At 36.1% G+C, this 17,948-nt stretch overlaps 1 protein-coding gene across 1 annotated transcript in view; it reads left to right on the top strand.

Annotated features, from left to right (window-relative positions):
- SLC25A12 (solute carrier family 25 member 12) overlaps positions 1 to 17,948 on the top strand; it is a 46,642-nt gene that overhangs the window by 13,947 nt on the left and 14,747 nt on the right. The window contains exons 5-11 of the mRNA XM_069020674.1: positions 4,556 to 4,695; positions 7,194 to 7,340; positions 8,438 to 8,576; positions 9,797 to 9,890; positions 10,458 to 10,542; positions 14,675 to 14,759; positions 15,221 to 15,379. Coding sequence (XP_068876775.1) covers positions 4,556 to 4,695; positions 7,194 to 7,340; positions 8,438 to 8,576; positions 9,797 to 9,890; positions 10,458 to 10,542; positions 14,675 to 14,759; positions 15,221 to 15,379 — 849 coding nt within the window. The remainder of the gene's footprint in view (positions 1 to 4,555; positions 4,696 to 7,193; positions 7,341 to 8,437; positions 8,577 to 9,796; positions 9,891 to 10,457; positions 10,543 to 14,674; positions 14,760 to 15,220; positions 15,380 to 17,948) is intronic.

The following is a 17,948-nucleotide window of genomic DNA, read 5'->3' on the forward strand; positions in this document are numbered from 1 at the left end:
ATTATTTTCTGGCTTAAACTATAGTTCTAAATACTTGTGAGCAATGCAGAATGGGATGGGACCCCCTCCTCTTGGTAATGATAATAATTTTTTTTCAAACCATGGTTCAACAAGTGGGAACAGAAAAGGAAACTTCATGTTAAAATTATATGTATTGACAATTTAGTGTGGCTGTCATTCATCTTTCAATAGAATCACTAATCTTTTAAAAATAAGAGTAGAAATAAAATGTGACTATTCCTAGTTAAAATTTCTCACATAAAAGTAATTATTGTATTACATTTGGGTTACTCTTAATATACTTCTGTGGCATCAGGTGCTACAAAAATATCTTTCTGCCTTTAACTGTGGTTCCCTATTTTGTGCTTCAAAGTGAAAACATACTGTTAGCAGAAGTAGTGAAAAATAGCAACATGTAAATGTTAAAATTAATTATGTACCTTAGGCCTGAATTATGTACAAATTGGACAGTGGATTACGGAGTAGACAGATTTTAAAAAACCCAAAACAACCTTGTTAAACAACAAATCTTTACCATACTTATGCTGCTGCTTAAAACTTACCACTTCCGTCTTTTTGTGCCCCTAACAAGTCTGATTGCATTTTTATCACTGGTGCATGGGAATGGCAAACTGTTAACAGGTTGATGGCACTAGAACTGTATGAGCTTTCCACTCTGCTTCTTGGGGAGCTGATAAGTCAAAATAAATAATAGGTACTGCTTCAAGGTTTACTTGAAGTATTGAGCTCACCCCCACAATGGGCCACCAATGAGACATCATAGTGTTTATAATTTAAAGTATTCTTCCTCCGTATATGACATTGATTATTGCCTAGAATCTTTGGGGTTTTGTATCATTTTTCTGAGCCTGATAGGTAACAGTGCTTGATGGAAGTTGAGCCAGTCATGTGTGTGCTGCCTGCAGATAGCTGCTCCAGGCATCTATAATTTGTTTAAAATGATTGGGTGGGGAAATTCTGAAGCAATCTTGAGAGAATGTGTGTCGCCTTGGAGGTAATGTACTAGTACACTAGAGTAGTAGGTTTATTGTTCCTGGGGCTCATGGTAAGTTGAGTATGTCATCAGGCTGCTGACTTGTATGCCTATCTGAAAAGAAAATGCATTACTATAAGCCTGGAAAGAAAGTTATCAGCTCAGTAGGAAAGAATTCCACTGCAGAAAGGTGAGCAAAGAGTAGAAGACATTAGTAAATGAGCAACATGTATTGACAGGGACACTGAATGCATTCTGTAAAATGTCAAACTAAAATGAAAGGCTTGAAAAATAATTTGCTGTTTGCCCCCTGCAGAATAGCTCTGTTGGAAATTTGAAACACGTGTAGTTTATCTTAATTTAGAAGCATTACTAGGTTTTGACTGAGGAAGATGAAAAAAAAAAAAAAAAAAGCAAAGCTAGCATCTGTACCTTAATGTTGCTTGTTTTCTTTGTTGTCAGTGCTTTGCTTCTACTGTGAAAAAAAAAATTAAAAATTAAACATTTGATGATAATTCAGTGGTGAAAGTGTAGCTGATGATCACATGTGTATAATTTCTGCAATGTTTGCATTGGCTGTTTGCTCCTTCTCATCACAAGTTGTGATGTGTGGCTGTGGCAATGGCTGTTTCCATTAATATAATAGAAGAGCCAACAGAAATGGATTATAAAGGTATTGTTGATATATTGTGAAGAAAGCCCCCCTGCTCTTGGGTATATCTAGTAAGTTTTAGCACCTACCAAGAGGTGTGTGAGAATCTCAGGTGGCTTTGGAAAATTGTATGTAATGTTTCCATGGGTTTGACGGGGTCAGTTACTTTACTGTGAGGGTGGTGAGGCACTGGCATAGGTTTCCCAAAGAAGCTGTGGATGCCCCCTCCCTGGAAGTGCTCAAGGTCAGGTTGGATGGAGCTCTGAGCAACCTGGTCTAGTGGAAGGTGTCCCTGCCCATGTCGGAGGGGCTGGAACTAGGGGATCTTTAAGGTTCCTTCTGACTCAAACCATTCTGTGGTTTGGTGATTTTTCAGCACTAGTGCACAGCTTTGCCTCTGTGCCACAGACATTTCATAAACCAAGCCAACATGGAATTAATTAAGTGTTAATGTACAAGAGCATATGTTCAAACCGAGACTATTGTAATATATGCAGAATACGTTATTGCATGTGAGAGGGATTGACTGGGAAAGAGAAATGGATAAGGCACCTCAGTTTTCAGAGAAGCAACAAGCTAGTTTGGATACCGTTTATTAAAGCTAGTAAGGCATTTCTGGAATTCATCAAGTACCAATACACTCAACTATTGAATATAAATTTATTAATTAATTTAACTATTATTTTTATGTGCTGAAGAATCTTGAGATATGTTGATGAGTAGTTGTAAATGTTTTTATGAAGAAAAAGATTGAGTGTAGGAAATTGATTGTTTTTGAAGTATATACAGTTAAATGCTTGAGAGTTATGAGAACATCAGGGGCTTAAGTCTCACGAAAAACATTTGAAAAATATGTCTCTGTGAACATGGATGGATAAGAAAATAAAATTTCTAAAGAAAAAAGAGACTTTTTTTTACCTTTCTCTAAGGTTAAGAGAAGCAACTACTGGAAACAAGTGAAAATACGATTTAAATTTTCTGGCTGCTTCAGCACATTCTTTTCTAAGTTTTCATTAGGGGAGCTCAGTGTGTATTAGATGTCAGTTTTACATATATGTAGGTAATAGCCAGGTGGCACCCTTGTTTGTACATTAGTAGCCAAGCCAATAGATCCAGTGAAGCAGGCCTGTCTTCTCCTCTGTTCACAGTTCATTGCCATTTTTCAGGCTCCATAATGACCTGCACTGACCTGTTTGTGTTTGTAGTACATGGAGACTCTAGCTTGGCCAAAAGCTGCAGTGAATTAGTGGTAAGTAGGGAATTTAAACGTGCATACCTTGATTCCTTGATCTGAAACAATGATGTAAAACTCTATTGCAGACAGAATTTCCAAAGGAAGTATGGCAAAATAAAATAGTTGAGCACTATGTATTTGGTGCTTTCTCTCGTTTTTTCTTAACCCTCACCTTGTATATTGATACTGATGAGTAGGTACGAGTAAACAGTTACAAATAGTCAGAGTAGTTTTTAGGTTTCTTATTGACCCTAAGAAATCCTTTAGCCTACCTTGCAGTGGAAACTGGTTTAAACTGTAGGGTTTTGACTCTTGTGTTTGACCTTTTTGTAAGGGTTAAATCACTGGCCATAATCTGCCATTTGAATATGTAATCTCAGTCTAACTGAAGGAAGTGATCTAACGAAAGAATCCTACTTTGTACACCCCTGTTTTGACACATATATTCTGGACATTTCCTTCCCTTCCTTTCCTCACTGAAGAGTTAAACCATACAGTGGATTTCCTAGATTTGATCTAGAACTAGTAGAAAGACTACAGAATTGAAACAATGAATGAATCAAGTAGTCCTTTAGCATAGAAAAAGCATACATTTACTTCAAGTAAATAGGTCTTGGTAGAGTTATCAAATGATAATTAAGGTTCTTCTCATTGCATTTTGTCTTTCAGCAAAACTGTTTAAACATACAAAAGAAGAGGCGTGTTATCAGCTAAAACATTTTGTATTTAGTCTCAAATTTAAACTGTATGCCACATTTTATTTTGGTTGTTAGCAGATTCTAGGTTGATAAACCACCTCAGGTACTGTGAGGGAAATTTTCAAGTGTTCCTGTGGTATGGGTAGATGTCCTGTTATACAGTTCATGTGTTTGATAATCTGCACAAAAAACAGGCTTGTTTTACAGCATGGCAATGCTGTGTATGAATAATGCATGCTGTTTTTCAGATGAGGTTTTTGACTGAATTCAGATGATATGTTTAGCATTGAGATTTCAGTTGTACAGTATACATGTGGAGAATTCCATAATCTGAAATGGCAGGTTTTTTCTTTATTTAAAAGAGAGCATCTCTATCTTCACTTATCTTAAAACATTTTAATAACTGAGACTACCAATTATGTTTTATAGGATTTGATTTTTGTGCTAAGGCCTTATCAAAAGCATCTAATAACGTGCTTTCTGCTGAGTTAATGATATGTTTTAGATGTCATTTCTTATACCTATCTTCAATAGCCATATTCAGACAGTGTGATTGTAATAATCAAGTTTCAATCAAACCATACCTAGTATGAAAAATATTGCCTGAGATCGTAGTGCAGGTATTCGTGCTCTTGATAAAGGGCTTAATTTGACTCCTGGCAGAGACAGAGAACCACTATTGATTTTTATATCAGAATGCAAAATAGCTTTTATTTGTCATGTATGAGGGAAATTGCTTCTTAATTAAAACTAAGTAAAACACTCACTCCAAGGTTTTATGCAATAATACAAAAAGTATCATGTTGTGTCTCAAATGTGTTCTTTTACAGGTCTGTAAAGGTTCGGTTAGCAATTATTCTTAACCAGCTAAAACACTTCTTAAACAGCTGCTGGAATCTTAACTTTTGTATCCTTCCTGGAATGTTTGTAGATTTACTGTACCCCAGGGCTCACCTCTTGTTTTTCCCTCCCCAAAGCAAATGTCAAAGAAATATTTGAACAAACTGTTACTCATCTTCAAATCCCGTTCAACTGGGACTGTGAGTTTATTCGACTGCATTTTGGACATAACAGGAAGAAGCATCTTAACTATTCAGAGTTCACTCAGTTTCTTCAGGTCAGTTGCTAACCTTGTTCCAAAGTTGGAACTGAGATTCATTTAACTTTTAATAATACACTAATACCATTTTAAATTTTGAGTTTATTCTGGTAGTGATAATCCTTATCTGATACTAATCCTGGCAGTTAATGATGAACTGTTATTTCTCTCTACCAGTTTTGTAAGCAGTGTGTACTCAATGTGCTTTAACTTGAATACCATCCTTTAAAAGAATGGGACAAAACATACTGTTTATGAAGTTCACTATTTTACTGATTGTTCTTAAACTGGGTTGAGGGTCTACTTTTTCTGTCATAGGCATTTAATAGCAAAACTAAACTCTACAAGAGACAGTTAGCGTCCTTAATATAGCCAGTTGTTACTGACGATAAATCTCCCCTATAGAGGTTTTAGGTTATGTAGCATTTCTTTTAGTTTTATAAACATTCTAATACTTACCACTTTTTTTCTCTTCACTGGCATGCATGCTACCACACATATACTGGGAGTTCAGTCTTAAATGCAGCCAGCTTGCAGGAGATAAATCTGATTTCCTGAGATGTTGCTGAACTACCCTTTAGGGATTGGGCTTTAAAGAATTTCACTTCTTGAACTGAGCTTTATGCTAAGCCAAAAAGTTACAGTTAAAACATATTATGAATTGAACATTATACTAGAAGGAAGAAAAGGAAAATGTCATGTAAAAAGGATAGAGAAAGAGCAAAGTAGCAGAAATTTATACTGTAATTAATGGAAAAGAAGCTCACAGAGTTGTTGGTAATTGCACTGAATTCCATAAAGTAACATACAATGACCACCTTGTGATGTAACTTACAACTGCCTGTCTAGTAGACATGAAGAAAAATAGATTATGCACTTATAGAGCTCCCTTCATGCAATAAAAGTTTTGTATGTAGTGTCTTAAAAGTAAGGAGTGATAGATGTGCTTTGACGTAATCTGTAATTATTGTCCAAGATAAAAATACCTCATAGGATCACAGAATATTTTGGGTTGTAAGGGACCTTCAAAGGTCATCTAGTCCAACCCCCCTGAAATCTGCAGGGATGTCTTCAACTAGATCAGGTTGCTCAGAGCTCTGTTCAACCTGACCTTGAGTGTTTCTAGGGATGAAGCATTTACCACCTCTCTGGGCAACCTGTTGCATTGCTTTACCACCCCATTTGGTTTAAAGTCATTACCCCTTGTCCTGTCACAGCAGGCCCTACTAAAAACCCGTGTCGCCATCTTTCTTACAAGCCGCCTGTAAGTATTGAAAGGCTGCAATAAGGTCTCCCAGGAGCCTTCTGTTTTCTTTTCCTCTCCAGGCCAAACAGCCCCAGCTCCGAGCCTTTTCTCATAATGGAGGTGCTGCAGTCCGCTGTCATTTTTATGGCCCTCCTCTGCACCTGCTTCCAAAATGGTTTGTTGGGAACTCAGAGCAGAGTGATAAATACCTATTCTGGGTTTATGATTTTTTTCCCCAAGATACTGCCATGTAAGATACAGTAGCTTCTTATTGTCATCATATGATAAAAACCCTTAGTAGGGCAGACTGGTATGGGTTGCAGTAATTTCAGTATGTACACAAACTGGATATTTTTATGCTTCCTTTTAGATACAATTGTTTTTCTCATTTGGTCTAACACCATCTTTTAGGGTTTGAGACTTGGATCAGAGCAAGTTTGTTGTACCCTGATCTAGAAAACCTTGATCATGAGGTTATGAGAGCTGAGAAATTACTGTAAAGGTGATAGAAGCTAGATGGTTTGCCCTCTTCTTACTGTCTGTCAGAATGTGGTTATTTTTTTGGCAGCTTCTAGAGGTCTGAATGACAGCTGAATGTGCTTTATTGTTTGCTTGAATAGAAGGAAACAACTTTTTCTGGACATAGAATTTGCAACTATCATTATTATCTTGAGGTTAGGTTACCACAGTGATCTTTGTATGAAGGTTTTTACAGTCTGTATAGGAGTTTTAAATTGTCTGAAATGAGTAACGATTTGTGACATTATGGGAGATAGCTGTTTGGGGCAATCTAAATCCATATTATATAATTTTCACTGTTCTCCTGTTTATTTTCAAGTACTTTCCAATGAGTTAGTATATAATAGCCCAGTCATACTTCATCTTGCATGTGTGAGAGATCAGCTCACTTTGCATCTTCAAGATCAGTATTAGAATTCTGTTTTTCTAGCAGTTAAGTATTTAATTAGGAATAGATAGCAGACAGGACATGGGTGTGTGAAGTTCATTTCTCAAATGATTTAGTGAAAGTACATATTTCCTTATAGTTAAATCGAGGCTTTTCTTTGACAGAGGAATGAATTTGTGGATAGAATCAGTATGCAGACTTCTTATTTTAGTTGAGCTGGCCTTGAAGTTTTAAACTGTAGTTGTGCTATTGTCTATATGCCCAGACCTATTGGAGCATAAGAATATGAAATTAGTGAAAGTTTTGTGAACAGTGAGTTGCAGAATTTGCTTCTAATCTGCTATCTCTGAATATTCATTCTAGGAGCTGCAGTCAGAACATGCAAGACAAGCCTTTGCATTGAAGGACAAAAATAAAAGTGGTCTGATAACTGGGCTGGACTTCAATGAAATCATGGTTACCATTCGCTCCCATATGCTAACTCCATTTGTAGAAGAAAATTTAGTTTCAGTAAGTATTAACAAAAAGTGCCTTGAATTCAGTGTTTAGTAGCTGTGATGTTTGAAGATAGCACTGCTTCTCTCTGACTTTGTCTTCTACCTGTTTATCACTCGCTGCCTTGGTGCTAGAGTATCAGCTTTGTAATAGAGTGGACAGGGGAAACATAGCAGCATTCCTTGGCTGCAGTAGTGAAAAGGTTGGCAATCTGGTTTACATGTCTAAAGTGCCATTGGAAGCAGTTTGAGTTAGTCTGCTTTACTTTTCACTAGAGCAGGGCAAATGACTTGGTGCAGGAGGAATCATAGAATTGTAGAACCATAAAGGAAAAGACCCTTAAAATCACCAAATCCAATGGAAGTCATCTAGGGCAAAAGCATCCAGTTTTTATATTTCTGTATATGACATCTCAGGAGCTGGAGACTACTTACAGTTTTGTCCTTTTATGTACTCTTGCATTCTTTTCTTTTTCAGATCAGAATTTGGAAAATCAGTTTGTAGATTCTAGAGGTAGAATGGTTACAGCTCTGATAGTTTGGCAAGATCTGTAGGTAAAGTAATGACATAGAAGTTATAATCTGAAAATATGTAGTATGAAAATTACATAAGAATGAAATTTATATAAAAGATGAAGTAATCATTCTTATCTTACTATCTTACCTATAAATCTTGCCTTGTCTTACTCATAAGGCATATTGTCTTCCATAAAATTTATAGTATCTACTAACTTTGGACTTTGAAGTAAATGGTCATTGGTGTATGTGATACAAGAAGTCAGTCCCTTTATCTAAAGGAATTTGCATTTGCATGCATTTCTGTTTTAGAAAATTACTCAGTGACACTTTTAATGTGTCTATCAGATAACTTGAATAATAATCTACTTATATGATTATTTCCTAATTGTTTCCTAGTGTTTAATCCTTACCACAAAAATAGTATCCTGTCTAATAATTCTCCCCTCATGTTTCTATTAAAATATCTTAAAGTTAAAGGAATAGAAAGATATCTTTAATTCTTTCATAATTTGCTGAAATGAATGTTTCTGTAATTGTAATAAGATGATGTAAAAGTGCTTAAGGCACTTAACTGTTTTCATTTAATTTTTAAAGGTAGCTGGTGGGACTGTTTCACATCAGGTCAGCTTCTCCTTTTTCAATGCATTTAATGCCCTTTTGAATAACATGGATCTTGTTAGGAAGATATACAGTAATATAGCAGGTACAAGAAGAGATGTTGAAGTCACAAAAGGTAAGGTATATTTCCTACATTTTATTAATTTTTTAATTCTGTCCATTTTGTAATTGGTGATGAAGATGGTTTAAGGTGAGTCAGAAGTGAGGTTATTGCCACTGGGAAAGTGTTTTTTTAGCTGTGGGTGATTTTCATCCTCACAGGGTAGTAAGTACTTTCAATTAGCTCAGTAAGGAGAAGATTCTGGCAGGAGTTGTGTTGGCCTTACTAGTTTGAATGAGTAACTGCAAGTCAGTATAATACTGAGGATTTTACAGCTCCTTGAAAGAGATGCATTGTTGCTTAGATGTAGGAAGTTCCTAGGGAATGTAGTGGAATGGGTTGAGAATCTGAGTAGTTTTATACATAGATTATGCCAGTTAGTATATAACAAATGGCTGTGCATGTGAAAGGTTGCCATATTTCAGTCTTGCCACATACATAAGCAGACTGCTTTTGTAGCCATTTTATGACAGATTTTACCACCAATTTTACTACTTGTGTGGATGAGATCCGCCAAACCATTGTATGGCAAAAGCATGCCAAGTTCTTTTTATTTTTTTTCTTCTTCTTTGTTTAGCTTATATGCTCTGCATATTTTTCCCTAGAGGAAAGCATAAAATGTCTTTCCTCGTTCTCCAAATTGTGCTAACAAACTGCCTAGCGATGTTTTTTGGTACAGAGGCATAAATACATCTTGCTTGGATTTGTATTGAGAAAAAAGGCTGCTGTGTTTTCACTGCTCAGACTTGTTAACTGCAAGTTGCCAATTATGTCATGAACATGTTGTGTAATTTCACCAGATGAATACCTAAGCTTGGGCTCATTCAGAGCTAGCAGAGGAAGAAGTCTGGACGTGATGGGAATAGATGAGTCAGTTGTCCTTAAAGTTGTGAATAATGGACCATTATTCTGTTCTGTTCTGTTTTGCAGAACTTCAGAAGCAAGAATCACAAATTGTGGGTGTCATTTTATTAAGCTTGCTAATTTGAGGATTTTTGTTGTCTTTGGTGAATATTTATCATAAATCAGAGTTGTGGAGTCAGACTTGATCTGTGTTGGGAAGGCCTGTTTCAGGATAGATGTTCTCCTAAAGATGCCTTTTCCCTTTGCTTTTTGGATTTTGCTTCTTGGTGATAGACTTCATTTTTATGATATTAAAGTTACTTGAAAGAATTCAAAGAGGAAATTCGATAAATAACACAATTATTGTATTTCTCTTTCCCTTTTAAATCCAGAGGAATTTACACACTCTGCAATCCACTTTGGACAAATTACACCACTGGAAATAGATATTCTCTACCAACTTACGGATTTATACAGTGTTACTGGGTAACATAATCATGAATTTTATCATTTTGCAATCATCATTTTTGTGTTTCCTGTGTGGCCTCTTATATTTGTCTTAATTTGAAAAGGTTTTGTGTTCCATTATATTTTGTTACAGTAATTTATTCAACGTAAACTGATTTTGTTGTGTGCATGGGTTTTGTAAGCGAGTTGTGTATGTCAAGCACAATTATTAATTGTTGTATTATAGGTACACATATCAAGTAGCAAAATACAGTACTCCTAAAAGGCTACAATGCACTGGTTGATGTTTCGTGTAGATCTTTAATACATGCAAAATCTTAGGTAGAAATAGCTAGAAATAGTTTAATTTGTGTATTATATTTCTTATTACTAGTGATGAAGAACTCATCTTCTGAATAATCTGTGCTCCCTTCATCTCCCAGCACACTTTAGTGCAGTGTAGCAGAGTTCTTAGGTGTGCATTCAAGTGACAAGTGTCTTTTTTGAAACTCAGATGTGGCTTGTGGGGTGTGGCCAGGAATACTGTACTGAATATGTTTGATGCTTTATCTAATCGTAATTTGCTTTTCTCTGCCTTGTGTAAAGGCGCTTAACTTTGGCAGATATTGAGAGAATAGCACCACTGGCTGAAGGTGCATTACCTTACAACCTGGCAGAACTCCAGAGGCAGGTGGGTAGAAGAAAAAAATAATTGAAACAGAGTGAATGTTAGCATGTACTTGCAAATGAAAAATAGGAATAATGCACTTTAAACAGATTCCTGACAAGTGAAACATGCTGTGTGTATTGCTGTAAGGATAGAAATGGGGCAGGCTGTTAGACACTGTATGTGTCTAAACAAGGTATGAGATGTCAGAATGGCCTGCTTAGATATGAGCATGTATAGATACTTGGATTCCTTACCGTGAATGCATTTGTTCACTCCTGAGAAGGCTTTTCACAGGACATAGCTCTCCATGAACTTCTCCAAAATGAGTCCTTCCCATGGACCCCAGTTGGTCAAAAACTCCTCCAGTGTGGGTCCCTTCCACGTGGTGCAGTCTTTCAGGAATAGATTTGCGTGGGTCCTCCATGCGCTCACAGGCTCCTTGGGGTGCATCCACACGTTCCTGTGTGGGGTCCTACAGGGTCTGCAGGTGGATCTCTGCTCCACTGTGGACGTTGATGGGCCGCAGGGGCACAGCTGTCTCACCGTGCGCCACAGGCTGCAGGGGAATCTCTACTCCAGTGCCTGCAGCACGTCCTCCTGCTCCTTCAGTGACCTTTGTACCTGCAGAGTTGTTTCTCTCACATGTTCTCACTGCTCTCTCCAGCTGCCATTGCACAGGGTTTTTTTCCGCCTTCTTAAACACGTTATCCCAGAGGTGTTACCACTGACACTGATGGACACGGCCTTGGCCAGCGGCGGGTCTGTCCTGGAGCCAGTTGGCATTGGCTCTGTCAACATGAGGGAAGCTTCTAGCAGCTTCTCACAGAAGCTGCCTCTGTATCCCCTGCCCCTGACTTTGCCTCACAAACTCAATACAGGTAGTAAAAAATACGAGTATTAAATGCAAAGCTTATAAATGTGTTCTTTTTTGAAAAATGGGATGAAATTATTGGCTTACCCATTTATCTAAAATGATAATTGAGTTTTACTGTACTTGTTGGCTATCTGATCTAGACACTAGAAGGGAACTTCAAATATTTTGGGATTGATTAAAAGGGTAGAATTAGAAGATGAAAAATATTGCAATAGAATGTCAACTCTTTATTTCACCAGAACTTTATGTTTGCTAGCTTTGCTTTTATCATAGTTTCCTTAATAAACATTACACATGTATAGTACAGCATAGGAGTTCCAGGCTGTGCAGTTGGATGTTGAATATAAATTGTTTCTTACCTCAGTGGCTCATTACAGTTTAGCTGTAAGAACTAAAGATTTAGGACCAAATGTTATGCAGGTGTTTAACTTACATTGTTTTAGTTACTGTTACTAGAGCTGAATTTAATAATTTGGTTCTCTTTCAAACAAATTAGTCTGAAACACAGTGTCTGCTCTGTTCTTTGTGTTACTGCTCTGTTGTGCTTGGTTGTCCTTAGGCAGTTAAGCATATCTGAGCCAATACATGTCCAAAACCTACTTCGTGCTAACGGTCTTCCTATGGATTCCTGATGACAAGAATGATGGAAGGGAATGACCCAGAAATGTGGATACAACGTTTATCCAGGCTATTAAGTATTTTTGATGAAGTTTGGTAACGACATTCCACTGCCAGTTTTGGTTTTAATCAGTGTCTTAGTACTCACCTGTCTGAGTAGAAAAAAATACTGACGTATTTTACTTTTCAGAACTATCTTTGTAGCTTGGCACTCTTTTAAAACAAGCTCACTGATAAAAGTTTCACTCATCACTACAACAGAATATACTCTTTTCACACTCTTGAAGTAATACATTATATTGTCATCTTATTCTACATTCACAAAACAAAATAATTTTATTTTATTTAGTTTATAAGGAACAGTCTTTTATTAGACCTTATCCTAAGTGAATGCTATATTAACAGTAAGTTAAGTGTATTGACGAAATGAAAGATATCTGTTCATGAAGAGAAATATCATCCCAGTGCAGTCCAGCTGTTCCTGGGAAATGAAACTAATTCTGTAATCAGTTTTATATGATTTTAAAATCCCTTTGTAAAGAAAAATATAAATTTTTGCATAAAATCACTCCATATAGATTTGGTAGAAATGAAAATTAGCCTGCTTTCAACCATATTTACTTTATTGTCAGTTTTTTTTCATTGTGTAAGATTTTTTTAAAGCTTAGCAGCTGAATATCCTATGGGAATGACAGCTACAGTAATTTTCTCTTTATAAATATTCATGATTTGAAAGCTATAGCATTAATTACATTCATTTACATATCCATCTGAACACACAAGTAAACTGAAAACTTTGTGAACACTTATTTAATAATATAAAAGTGACATCTCCTTCAGAAAGAATTTGATTTTTAACATTCAGTCATGCATTCGCTAAGATTGATGTCTAAATGCAATGATTGGATTTTGATGAGAACCGTGTGAAGCTTTGAAAAAAAAGAATAATCTTAAACCAGCTGAAAGGCAGCAGGTGTGCTAAACTAGGAGAAAATTTCAGTGGAATGAAGAGCTAGTTCTGCTTCTAAAGCTTTTTGGGGTATATTATTGCATGTGTCTTTTATTTACATGAATCAAAAGAAATATATCTGAATTTTATAATTTATTTTTGTGGTTATTTTGGTTTTTTTATCCTTTGGGGGGTTTTGTGTTGTTTTTTTTTTAAATAGGAAATCATAGTGGTTTTACAATAGTGAGGATATTCTTTGGATTTATTGCTTCTATTGCTTGTAAAGGCAGTACAGTACATTTGATTTATGCTTTTTTATGCTGGTCCACATGTGCAGTGTGTAATTTTGGTGCTACCTAGAATTTCTCTATTCTTGTCTGTTAAGCTGTATTGTGGGGGAGGAGAATGTCTTGTGGAAGGAAGTGGTTTTAGCTGTACCTTTTTATTCTGTGGAAAAATGGTATAAAATATAATCCATGGTTTTTTAAAGGTAATGATCTCATCTTGACCTTATAGGCTTTTCTCCTATATTGTGTATATGCTGTGTAGCCTTGTGCAATACAGGCAGGTTTTTGCACATCCCGTGTAACGCCCATCCAAGCAGAGTAGCTTGTGCTGAGGTAGGCACTGTCTTCCTGTGGTGCTTCAGTGAGCTGAACGTGCCTTGGCTGGGCAGCCTCGGTGAGGGAGCTGAGAAGGGTGTGTGTGGTAGTCTTAGTGAAAATTCCTAATATGCATCAGTCTGGAGTCTGTAGACATTCCAGCTGTGCTGTCAGCAGCGCATCTGCTAACAATACAGGGTACTTTTAGGAAAACAGGTTTGTGTTTGGAAAATGGACTTTAGTATCTGCTTTGCTATGGAATTTACCAGTTAATATCTTGGCCCCTTAGACAGTGCAGACAAGTTATGCTGCATAATATCAATTCTTCTCTACTGGTCTTATGCTTGGAAGAAAATTCAGCCTATCTTGCATATTTTATAGTGCAAGTTTGTGAAGACTTCTTGTGAATCAGTTACCTTGTTTCAAATAGCCATTTAGTAATATGAGTCTCTGCAGATACTTTCTGTGCAGACTGTATTATTTAGAACACTTAACACATTTATAATAGTGTATGTAATTGAAAGGAGTGAGGTCAGTGTTACTCTCTAAATTAGCAACTGCCTGAAAATGTCTTGTGGAGAATACTTTTAGGAATAATTGACTTTTTGCTTGTTTTGAAGACATGAAATCTCATGTTTATGCTATGCATTAATGGGTGTGTAATCTTAAAATATGTCCTGTGCTGATAGAGCCTGTCTGTGAGATATTCTGTGAACTCCTTTAGAGATACTGAATTCTATTTGACTCAGAAGGGAGTTCCATGCCTTACAAATACAAAGGCAACAGAATAGAAAATAGCAAAGTTGTTTAGAGTTTCTGTCTCCTTTTTCTTGAACATCATTGTTTCGGTTATACCACTGTGCTGATTTTGGCACAACTAAGAATATGTAAGGAATATTTTCTGAAAGGAGTATTTGAAAAATATGCCTCATTCATTAGGCACAATAGACATTATCTAGTAATTATTTTTATTTCTTCCTCCTCAACATAAAGCTACCAGTTTTTACCAGGTTCTTTCTGTAACATTGTAAAAGCAATTCACGGATGCCTTTGTTTTCCTGTGCAGATTTTCAAGCTTTTTTTCTTTTTTTTTTTTTTCCTCTCACACAGCAATCTTTTGGAGAATTAAGCAGACCTATTTGGCTCCAAATAGCTGAGTCAGCTTACAGGTTCACTTTAGGCTCAATTGCTGGAGGTGAGTAATATTTCTGCTTCCTGTTTTCAAGTTTGGGTTAATTTAACACTGTTTTACTAGGCTAATTGATCTCATCTAAGGTGGATGTTTTGGTTATACTTGTGTAAAATTGGATGCTGGAACCATTTTGGTTCTGATATTCCCTTTCATTCCTTATCACTTGGGTTCTAGAATCCCTCCACAGTTCTTTGAAACTGCACCAGTAACAAATTTCCTTAGTGGTAATTCAGGTAGGTGTTCATTCTAAACACCTTGTTTTATGTAACAATGTAATTCATTCTCCTTGAGACTTTTTTTTCTAAACCTTCATTAATGTTCTTTCTTACTTCCAACATATCAGAGGTCTTACCAGCTTATATATTCTTTGTGTTTAAATAAATGCTGTAGAAAATCATCCTGATAATTATATACTACACCAGCAATGATGTTGCAGAAATAATACTCCAAATGCTTTCTTACAGCTGTTGGTGCTACTGCAGTATATCCCATAGACCTGGTGAAAACTCGTATGCAGAATCAGCGCTCCACAGGTTCAGTCATAGGAGAGTTGATGTATAAAAACAGCTTTGACTGCTTTAAAAAGGTTTTGCGTTTTGAAGGCTTTTTTGGTCTTTACAGAGGTAAGTGAATTTAAAAAAAAAAAAAAAAAAGTGAGTAATTTTCTGCCCTTTTTTAATTTTAATACCTCAACAGCTAGTTTCCTGTGGGAAAACCAGGATACTTGATAGCATGTCTAATTTTGCGTTCATTTCCGAGCTCAATATTTATCTTCCATTGTGCACCCTTCATCATAAACAATTGCTGGGAAAAACTGGGCTTTTTTTGTTGCTATTACTGATTTGCTCCTTGCTGCTTAAGTTGTTTAAAGACCTAATTTTTGGGCTGTAAGTGTTGAGGACATAATTGTAACCTCACAAAGTAAGGATTGCAACTTTTGGCTGGGATCAGACATCAGGAGCAGATTAGCATCTGAAGAATAAAGATTCATTTTACAGCAAATATATTTTGTTAAGAGACAAAAGACAGTAATTTTGAAATGTATCTGTAAGCTGGATGCCAGATCATATGCCTCATACTTTTGCAGGTAGTGGGACTTGTTTTATAATTTTTTCTGGTGAACAGAAGTTGCATTCTGCTGTTGAATTATGTTGCTCTATTTTACTTTAAAATATCACCAGTGGAACTCAGAAAACTGTAATTTAAAGAACAAAACTCTAAGATACAGATTAAGAATTCAGCTTTTTATCAGTTAGGCTGAAAGCTATCATATCTTGTTTTATCTTAGAAGATTCTGAAAGAGTTTTAATCACATTGGTGACTTACATACAGGGTAAATGCTTACCCTGTAGATACTGAAATAGATACTTAGTTGAATTCTCTATTTTTAATTGTAATTTCACATAACTTTATGAAGTTCGCCATTATCATAAGGATGAACAAAGTATTTATTAATTGGCACACCTGTTTCTTTAGCTGCAGCAAAGTCACTCACTTATGTGATGGCTACAGCATTTTGTTCTGCTTTGTGATGTTTTCTGTCAGTGAAGACACTGGACAGTGTCCTTTATGGACAGTATCTAAGAAGTTTTTGCCTGTGAAAGTCTGTGGGTTCTGGCTAAAGAGTGTTTTGTAGTCTTGCAGGATTTTGCTATGAAAGTAAGTAAGGGAAGGAACATGTTGGTGCAAAGTTGATGAAATAGCTGTAGTCTGTGTAAATTATGTCTTACTGGTAAATTATTTTCTTTTTTGGATGCTAAATCTTTCACAAAAGCAAATACTCCTTGAGTTACATCTGTGAGGCTGATTCTTCAGTGCTGTTCTACAGTACTGTTTTCTTTCTCTTGCCCTCTCTGCCCCATTTTTGCACAGCAGCATCTAAAATAATTTGTTATTTTATTTTTGTTTTCTGACCTTTCACAAACACTTTGAAATCAAGGATGATTCCATTGATGAGTTAAAAGCAGTGTTTTACACTTGAAAAAAAAGTTCTTGTTTGAAAGAATGTCAGTTTGCTAAACTTTTTAATAGCCTGTTTAATAATTGTCTATAAGATTGCTTAGGATAAGAAGTTCATGTAGTTGTTTTGAAAATGTTACAGTTAATGGTCAGCATGTTACTAAGATTTGGACTCAGAGATTTGGATGGTCTGTTGGAAGTATGTTAAACTAAACAGCAGAAACACTTATGGAGTTGGCTGTGGGTCTGTTACTGGCTTCTTACATTCCTGAGCTGGATTATGCTAATTGTATTGTAATATAAGTGCATCTATACCATAATATAATGGTACAATATAATTGTTTACTGCAGTTTAAAAAATAGAACTGAACACAAACTGGAAATGTTATAATTCTAGATAAAAACTTACAATTTTTGGTCAAGAAAAAGACTCTTTTGAGTCTTGACATCCAACTTCAGAGCTAATGAAGTTTCTTCTCAGGTCCCTCACTAGACCATGCAGAGTCCCAGGTTCTCTGGCACACCGAATGTGTGTGCCCAGTGAGTTCAGCTACGTAAAGGGAGTGGGGCGATTGTCTTGTGGTGTTCTGTCTGGTGGTTTTGGCTTTTTTAAGTGTAGGCATTGCAGGACCTGATTGTCTTTTCATGGTAGATCAGAAATTCAGGCTGGGAGGGCACCATTTCTTTTTGTTCCTGTCAACCTTTCTTTGTATTTAATAACTACCTTTCCTCAGCATAGTAAGTCTGTAAATCGCACAGAAAGTACTATGTTGGAAGAAAACACTACACTGCATATATTAACTGCTGCACTTTCTATGAAGGTACCTTTGTTTTGAGCTTCCTTTTAAGGAAGTAGTGTAAAAATTCTGCAGACTGAGTACTTCTGGGAATTCTGAACATTTAACATTTTTAGCTATGATTTCTTTATATTTAATGAATAGTGGAAAGCAGCATTGATACAGTTTTGTTGCTGTGGGGTTTTTAGTTAGTTAACTGGCAAACACTTTTGACAAAATGATATTCCATAACCATGGAGTAACATTGGGATTTGACCATATCCAATAAAAAACCCTTTCTTTTTAAGTTTTATGATCTATACATGTGCCAGAATGGCTGTGGAGGAAACAGATTTAAAAATAATAGATGCTGTTATAATGTGTTGTGGGAAGTTAAGACTGCCATCTACTGATTTTTTCTTAAACCTATTAGTTCCTAGAAAAGTGTATGTGCGTT

The sequence above is a fragment of the Aphelocoma coerulescens genome, chromosome 7 (assembly GCF_041296385.1).
Source record: "Aphelocoma coerulescens isolate FSJ_1873_10779 chromosome 7, UR_Acoe_1.0, whole genome shotgun sequence".
Classification (NCBI taxonomy): domain Eukaryota; kingdom Metazoa; phylum Chordata; class Aves; order Passeriformes; family Corvidae; genus Aphelocoma; species Aphelocoma coerulescens.